General features: G+C 37.6%; 1 protein-coding gene and 1 pseudogene across 1 annotated transcript; one reads left to right on the top strand and one right to left on the bottom strand.

Moving 5' to 3' along the window:
• Positions 1-2,763: 2,763 nt before the first annotated feature.
• On the bottom strand, positions 2,764-5,885 carry LOC110291819 (arylacetamide deacetylase-like 2). Its single transcript, XM_021159074.1, has 2 exons — positions 5,799-5,885; positions 2,764-3,375 (listed from the first exon to the last, which is right to left on the bottom strand). Exons 1-2 carry the CDS (start codon positions 5,883-5,885, stop codon positions 2,764-2,766), a joined length of 699 nt encoding a protein of 232 aa, XP_021014733.1.
• Positions 5,886-5,921: 36 nt separating this feature from the next.
• The window catches only part of LOC110291820, a 162,011-nt pseudogene continuing 158,584 nt past the window's right edge, over positions 5,922-9,348 (top strand).

Below are 9,348 nucleotides of genomic sequence, written 5' to 3' on the forward strand. Positions count from 1 at the left end.
ATGCCAGTACCTGGCAAACACAGAAATGGATGCTCACAGTCAGCTAGTGGATGGAACACAGTGTCCCCAATGGAGAAGCTAGAGAGAGTACCCAAGGAGCTGATGGTGTCTGCAATTCTATAGATGGAACAACAATATGAACTAACCAGTACCCCCAGAGCTTGTGTCTCTAGCTGCATATGTAGCAGAAGATGGTCTAGCCGCCATCATTGGGAATAGAGGTCCCTAGGTCTTGAAAACTTTATATACTCTAGTACAGGGGAACACCAGGGCCAAGAAGTGGGAGTGGGTGGAGAGGGGAGCAGCGGGGGGTTTAGGGGACTTTCGGGATAGCATTTGAAATATAAGTGAAGAAAATACCTAATAAAAAATTGGAAAAAGAAAAAAAAAACCTCAGGTGACAGCAGATCCTGGTGAGGATGTACAGAAAGAGGAATACTCCTCCATTGCTGGTGGAATTGTAAGGTGGTACAACCACTCTGGAAATCAGTCTATTTGTGCCTCAGAAAATTTAATATTGTACTACCTGAGGACCCATCTTCACCATTCCTAGGCATATTCCCAGAAGATGCTCCAACATGTTATAAGGACACACACCCTGCTATGTTCATAGTAGTCATATTTATAATAGCCAGAAGCTGGAAAGAACCCAGATGTCCTTCAACAGAGGAATGGATAAAGAAAATGTGGTACATTTATACAATAGTGTACTATTCAGCTATTAAAAATAATGACTTCATGAAATTTTTATGCAAATGGACAGAACTAGAAAATACCATCCTGAGTGAGGTAACCCAGTCACCAAAAAAACACACATGGCATGCACTCATTGATAAGTGGACATTAGCCTGAAAGTTCAGAATACCTAAGACACAATTCACAGACCATATGAAGCCCAAGAAGGAAGACAGGAAAGTGCAGATGCTTCAGTGGGGGAACAAAACACTCACAGGAGGAAATATAGAGACAAAGTATGGAGCAGAGCCTGAAGAAAAGGCCATCTAGAGACTGCACACCTGGGGATCCATCCCACATACTGTCACCAAACCCAGATGCTATTGTAGATGCTGGGAAATGCATGTTGATAGGAGCCTGGTATTGCTGTCTTCTGAGAAGCTCTGCCAGAGCCTGACAAATATAGAGGTGGATGCTCATAGCCAACCATTGGGCTGAGAATGAGGTCCCCGATGGAGGAGTTGGAGAAGGGACTGAAGGAGCTGAGGGGGTTTGCAGCTCCATGGGGGGAGCAATAGTATCAGCTGCCCAGATTCCCTGGAGCTTCCGGGTACTGTACCATCAACTAAAGAGTACACATGTAGAGACATCTGATCACAGTTGTGGCTTAGGATGACCTTGTTGGACATCAGTGGAAGGAGGAACGGTCCTTGCCCTGAGGGTGTTTGGTGCTCCAGTGTAGGTGAATGCTAGGACTGGAAGACAGTAGTAGGTGGCTTGGTAGGGGAGCAACCTCATAGAGGCAGGGGGAGGGATGATAAGATAGGGGAAGGGGAGACCTGGAAAGGGGAAAACATTTGAAATGTAAAAAAAGAAAACATTCAAAACAAAACAAAAAAGGTATTCAAGAACACTGATTAAAATAAAAATATCCAAAATAAAAATATCTGTGTAGAGAAAAAAAATCTGACTACTGATTTCATTTTTAAGAGCCATAGACTGGGAATGTAAATAAACAAAATAAATGTCTAAAAAAGAAAAAAAACAGAATAAGCACTAAACATGTCAAACAATCATAAACGAGCAGCAGAATGACCAGGACCTCAGAGAAATAGCTTTAATTTCGCGGTTTCCCAGTGGAAATGCAGCTATTTTGAATTCATTTGTGCTGATAGGAACTTGAGTTCCATCATCACAGGAAAGCAAACGTGTCTGGAGATCATCAACTCAGATAACTCCCTGGATATGCAGTCTCTGCGCACACAGTGGATCACCTCAGGAATTCAAAAGAATGCTATAAGTAATTATACCTACAGCCTGTAGTTGACTGGGTACCATCCCTCCATTAAAGGGCTTTAGGAATATGTGCAGTGAAATGTTAACAGTTTCCTCCAATACACAGATTGTTCTCTTGAAAAGCAATATATAAATTCCATGAGATGAATAACAAGAACAACTACCTTAATTTACCTACAACTGACTAAAATAATGTATGGATAGCACATGACTGGAAAAACCATAGCACAAGTACATTACAATGCTCAGTCGATAGAAATGTCACTACAATTGTACTTTATCACATTTTCTTCTCATTTGTGGTTTCTTTTCTTTGATATTTATTAAAATTTTTCTTTTCTTGAGACAGCATGCCACTATATAGCCATGGTTGTACTAGAATTAGCTATATAGATCATCTGAACCTTGACTCTCAGATTTCTGTACCTTGTTGCCTCTGGGGTACTGGANAGGAATGTGCCAACCCAGCCAGTCATCAAGATTCCATCCATATTGCAAGCCTGTATGTCACCACATTTTTGCACTATCCTATCATTTTTGAAGACTCAGAATATATCTTTCCTGATAAATATAAATTAATTGCAATCATGAAGTGAATATCCTCATTTTAGCAATATTTCTAAGACTTAGAAGATGAAGTAACTTTCTCAAACATATTCAGTCCTCTTTATTCAAACTGAAATATAGTTTACCCCAAACTCAGATTATTTTGTGCCCATTCATCATACAGTAGCTCAAATACAGCTATCAGATTACTTTTCTAACTAGATCACTTCATGGCTACATGTACCTCTAATTTATAGGTAGGTTTTCCTCTAACCAACGAATATACATATCTCTTATTTTAAATCCTAGATGTAAAGCCAATGTACCCATAGTGAATGAGAGAGCCCCATGAACACCTTCCTCTATGTGCTCATGAATAACCCTAACTCCAACATTTCTAAGCTGAGTGATGTAAATGAAACTATCATCTCTCAATAGATCATGTTCACAAGAGAGGATGTAAGTGAGAGGCAAATTCTGCAACTGGGAGTCATTGACTAACAAAGGAAACATTCTGCTGTCCATAAATGCTGGGTAGGAAGCATTCCATTTTCCAAGCACTGGTTCAGTGTAAACATGGTTCTTTTTATACTTCTCAGGAAGAAAGTCACTCCAGTTAGCAAACTTGAATAGGTGCCTTGATTCTTCGGGCATGTGCACATTTCTCAGTAAGGCCTGAGTCAGTGATGAGTCTTTAGTCACATATAGAGATGCCACCCGTAGCATCATCTCCCTGTGCAGGATTGGACCATGTCCATACTCTCGGTGAGATGGCAGAAAGGTGTCAATCATTTGTAGGGCAGGGTATAGTAAGGCTTGTGCCTTGATTTTATTTTTGAATTCTGGATCATTTCGTAGCTAGAAATATAATGAATATTAATGAGTCAATAACTTCCACACAAAAGGATTGGCAGTTTTACTTTAATAGCCTGAGGTAAAATTGATTTATTAATATGAAACATTATCAGTGATTTTTTTTCATAAAATTTACTCATTAACTTAGACATGAGAGTATGTCATTCTAATTTCATCTGTTCAGGAACAATGCATATTCTGTTTCTTACACATTTATTCACATATAACAAGCAAACAGGAGTATGGTCAGGATGATCAGAAGCATCCTAGTAAATATGACAGAATAACTACAATGTATTTGTTGTTTGTTCTTTTAAGAGATTTAGCTTCTGTTTTAATAAATCTTTGTTGTGAATCTCAGGCTGTTCTAGAACATAGTTTCCTCCTGACTCAGTTTCCCAATTTCTATAATAATAATAATCATGTGTTATTATGTCTAGTTTCCCTAGAAGAATATTTGACCTGAGTAATATGATGAGAAAAATCTACAAGTATAATGAAATACAATTGCCAATACTTACATATAATGTCTAGTCTAATGGACCATGGCATAATAAAGAAAACATTGATCTAAGTAGTGTGGTGTGATAACAGTGATAGATGAGACAGAATAATTTATGAAAAGCAGAAGATCAGAAAAAGATGCAGAATGTTGCATGTGAAGTCCTTGTTTCTTATCAGAAATAAGAGGAGTCTTGAGTCTGCAGCTAAATTCTTTTCTTCATGTACACTCTGTAGCAGTGAACCTAGACTTCACCTGTGAGCTTGAGAACCTTAAGAGCACCAGCTTCTACAGCACTTCTGCATCAGTGACTGTATCTGCTGCCATTCTTTAGGAAATCCCAAACTATTCAAAGTGCTCTCAAGTATAGAGAGAATTGCTTGTGCAACGTATAAAAACATCACTTGTCAATAAAATGCTGTTGGTCTATGAGCATAGGCAGGAAATAAGGAGGTGGAAGTACTGGTAGAGTAAGAGGATTTCTGGGATTGAGTCAGATGCTGCAAGATTTGCCCCAAACTCTTAGGAAGATGTTTAAATGAACCTGAGGAGAGGTAATTAACCACACGGGGGTAGTTAGAATAGAGGAAGTGGGATAATTAAGCTAGTGGGAGGAAGCTAAAATGTGTGGTCTAGGGATTTATTCATATATGTTTAAGTCTCTGAGTCATTATTTCTGGAACTTGTGCATGGGTGGGAAAGCACGAGGATTTACTCAAGGCCATAAAGCCCTTGTAAAGGAAAAGGACTTACACAAAATGAAAGAATTCTGGGAAATTCCTTAGCTCATCACAAGGCTAACCATCTGCACTATTTCAAATTACAGAACAATAGAAGCAGGTTGTACAGGTCAGGAAGAAATGAAGAAATAAAAAATTTCTCAAGAAAATCTTTCTAGATTCTTGTTACTTCCCAGTGGTTTTAGAATAGGAATTTTCTAAATGAAATGAAGCCTTTCAGAGGAGTAGAGAAAGATTCTTCAATGAGCANAGTTTGTTTCAGCATCTTCATGTGTATCAGGGCTTACAAGTGACTTAGCACACATGCTTGTACCTGAGGAACACCAAAGTTATAAGGTAGATGACCTTTTAATGCCATATTGAAATACAAAAGAAAATAGATGAGAAATTATTCCAATCAGATGTGGAGTACATGGAGATGGCTCAGTCATTAAATTATTAGTTGAAACAAGCTTGGTGAGCTGAGTACAGATGGCCAGGACATAGAAACCTGGGCATAGCAGCATATACCTGCTACCTTAGCATTGTGTGGGTAGGATGGACTTGAGGGGAATCCTGAATCTCAATGTACAGCAAATCTAGCTGCTCAGATATCTTAGGCCCTGTTAAAGACCCATTTTAAAAAATAAGGTAGAGAAATATAGAAGAAGACACTTAATGTCAACTTCTGGAGTCTACATGCATAACCATACATGTGAACATGCATATGTAAGTACACACATTTAAAATGTGTATACTAACATAAACCCATGTACACACACACACACACACACTCATTAAATAAAAAGTATTGCACTTAACAAAGAAAAAGTCGGAGAACATTAATTCTCTAGGTAGTAGTTGAATATTCCACATGCTTTAAATGAAAATAGTCTGGAATAAATGCCACAATATATTATCCATTGGGGATGGGGTCTGGGCTTCAAATTGTATTAGTCCTGTGCTGATCTGAACCACTATATTCCTTTGTCTTTTAATACCCACTGTACTAAAGCTAGCAAGTTTTCATGGTGGAAATACTTTCTTTACCTCTAAGTTTTTGTATTAAACTTTACTTTCGACTTCATTATAATTTTTATTTCAAATAACAGTCATCATAAATACTCATTACTATCAGCATCATTTATTATAAACTCCTGAATTTGGATCATAATACACTAAAACAATTTCAGAATATCACATACCAAATCTTCTGTAGAGACTTTGGTGACCAGGTAAAGGTCCTTTTTCACCAAAGAGGACAATTGCTGAATAGTTGGCAGTGTTAACATTTATCTAGGACACTGAACACCTGATGAGGAACAACAATGGATGTCTTAACCTTAGCAAGTCAGGTGGGTCAGAGGGTCAAATCTAGTCCAAAGTATCTGACCCTTGAAGCACAGGAAGGCAACTTTGCGGCCACATCTCTGCTTCTCACAATCTTTTTACATGTGACAGTCTCTTGTGACACCAACCTGGACTTTGTGGGAAAGGTATCACCCTTACAACAGAATCAGAAGATGGCTTTACACTCTATACAATGTTCCTACTGCCATAGTCATAAGCAATTTCCACTGCCATACCTTTCCTGCCATTATGAACTGAATGTTTCAAACTAGGAGCTGTTAAAATCCCCTCTTTCCGTTAAATGCTTCTTGCCAGATATTTAGTCTCAGAGGAAAAGAGTGACTAACGCACTCATCAATGATATTGATTAAAAAATTGATAATTTTATATTTTATCTATAGAAACTCAAATCATGAGTGTAAAATCCATTATTGTAAAGAATATAGTGGTTCATAAATAATGTTTCATTTTTTCCTATCATTGGCAGGTTGAGCCAGAATCATTACAATTTCCTAATATCTGGTTCTTGAGTTGTTGGACCAGGAGGCTCATAAGTTCAAGGCCAGCACAAACTACAGAGCAATTCAGGATATTTTATCAAAACCACATTTTGAAACAGTTTACTTTTAAAAGTGAAGTTTGCATAGTCCTCTGGTAGCATATATACCTGGCAAGCACACTGCCCGGGATTCAAAGCCTAGAATCTGCCCCCAACCTCTTAAAATACCTTCCCTTGCATTAGACACGAAAACCACATCTGAAGTAATATCATGCAAAATGGATAATCACACTTGTTTAGTTTAAATTTCACATACTTTCCATACCTAAAGAAAAAGATGCCCATGAACATACAAGAAGCCTACAGAATTCCAAATAGACTGGACCAGAAAATAAATTCCTCCAGACACATAATAATCAGAACAACAAATGCACTAAGTAAGGACAAAATATTAAAAGCTGCAAGGGAAAAAGGTCAAGTAACATATAAAGGCAGACCTATTAGAATTACTCCAGACTTCTCACCAGAGACTATGAAAACGAGAAGATCCTGGACAGATGTTATACAGACAATAAGAGAACACAAANGCCAGCCCAAGCTACTATACCCAGCCAAATTCTCAATTACCATAGATGAAGAAACCAAAGTATCCCATGACAAAACAAAATTCAAACAATATCTTTCCATGAATTCAGCCCTTCAAAGGATAATAACAGAAAAAAAAATGCAAGGACAGAAAACACACCCTAGAAAAAGCAAGAAAGTAATCCTTCAACAAACCTAAAAGAAGACAGCCACAAGAACAAAATGCCAATTCTAACAACAAAAATTATAGGAAGCAAGAATTAATTTTCCTTAATATCTCTTAATATCAATGGACTCAATTCCCTAATAAAAAGGCATAGAATAGCAGACTGGCTACACAAACAGGATCCAACATTTTGCTGCTTACAGTAAACCCATCTCAGGGAAAAAGATAGACTCTACCTCAGAGTGAAAGACTGGAAAACAATTTTCCAAGCAAACGCTCTGAAGAAACAAGCTGGAGTAGCCATTCTAATATCGAATTAAATCAACTTCCAACCCAAAGTTATCAAAAAAGACAAGGAGGGACACTTCATACTCACCAAGGTAAAATCTTCCAAGAGGAACTCTCAATTCTGAATATCTATGCTCCAAATGCAAGGGCAACCACATTCATTAAAGAAATGTTAGTTAAGGTCAAAGCACACCTTATACCTCAAACAATAATAGTGGGAGACTTCAACACACCACTTTCATCACTGGAAAGATCATGTAAACAGAAACTAAACAGAGACACAGTGAAACTAACAGAAGTTATGAAAGAAATGGATTTAACAGATATCTACAGAACATTTTATCCTAAAACAAAAGGATATACCTTCTTCTTAGCACCTCATAGTGCCTTCTCCTAAATTGACCATATAATTGGTAACAAACAGACCTCAACAGATACAAAAATATTGAAATTGTCCCTTGCATCCTATCGGATCACCATGGACTAAGGCAGATCTTCAATAACAACATAAATAATAGAAAGCCAACATTCATGTGGAAACTGAACAACACTCTCAATAATGCTTTGGACAAGAAAGGAAAAAAGAAAGAAATAAAAGACTTTTTAGAGTTTAATGAAAGTGAATCTACCAATAACCAAACTTATGGGACACAATGAAAACATTAGTAAGAGGAAAACTCATAGCTCTGAGTGCCTCCAAAAAGAAACTAGAGAGAGCACACACTAGCAGCTTGACAAAACACCTAAAAGCACTAGAACAAAAGGAAGCAAATTCACCCAAGAGGAGTAGATGGCAGGAAATAATCAAAATCAGGGGTGAAATCAACCAAGTGGAAACAAGAACTATTCAAAGAATCAACAAACAAGGAGCTGGTTCTTTGAGAAAATCAACATGATAGATAAACCCTTAGCCAGACTCACTAGAGGGCACAGGGAGAGCATCCTAATTAACAAAATCAGAAATAAAAAGGGAGACATAACAACAGAACTGAAAAAATCAAAAACACCATCAGATCCTTCTACAAAAGGCTATACTCAACAAAACTGGAAAACCTGGATGAAATGGACAAAATTCTAGACAGATACCAGGGACCAAAGTTAAATCAGGATGATTTTAATGACCTAAACAGACCTATGTCCACTAAAGAAATAGAAGCAGTCATTAATAGTTTCCCAACCAAAAAAAGCCCTGGACCAGATGGGTTCAGTGTGGAGTTCTATCAGAACTTCAAAGAAGATCTAGTTCCACTTCTGCACAAACTATTCCACAAAATAGAAGCAGAAGGTACTCTACCCAACACATTCTATGAAGCCACAATTACTCTGATACCTAAACCACAGAAAGATCCAACAAAGATAGAGAACTTGAGACCAATTTCCCATATGAATATCAATGCAAAAATCCTCGATAAAGTTCTCAGTAACCAAATCCAAGAACACATTAAAACAATCATTCATCCTGACCAAGTAGGTTTCATTCCAGGGATGCAGGGATGGTTTAATATAGAGAAACCCATCAATGTAATCCACTATATAAACAAACTCAAAAACAAAAACCACATGATCACCTAGTTAGATGCGGAGAAAGCATTTGACAAAATCCAACACCCATTGATGATAAAAGTCTTGGAAAGGTCAGGAATTCAAGGCCCAAACCTAAACATGATAAAAGCAATCTACAGCAAACCAGTGGCCAACAACAAAGTAAATGGTGAGAAGCTGGAAGCATTCCCACTAAAATCAGGGACTAGACAAGGCTGCCCTCTTTCTCCCTACCTATTCAACATTGTACTTGAAGTCCTAGCCAAAGCAATTCGACAACAAAGGGAGATCAAGTGGATACAAATTGGAAAGGAAGAAGTCAAAA

The sequence above is a fragment of the Mus caroli genome, chromosome 3 (genome assembly GCF_900094665.2).
Source record: "Mus caroli chromosome 3, CAROLI_EIJ_v1.1, whole genome shotgun sequence".
Taxonomy (NCBI): Eukaryota; Metazoa; Chordata; class Mammalia; order Rodentia; family Muridae; genus Mus; species Mus caroli.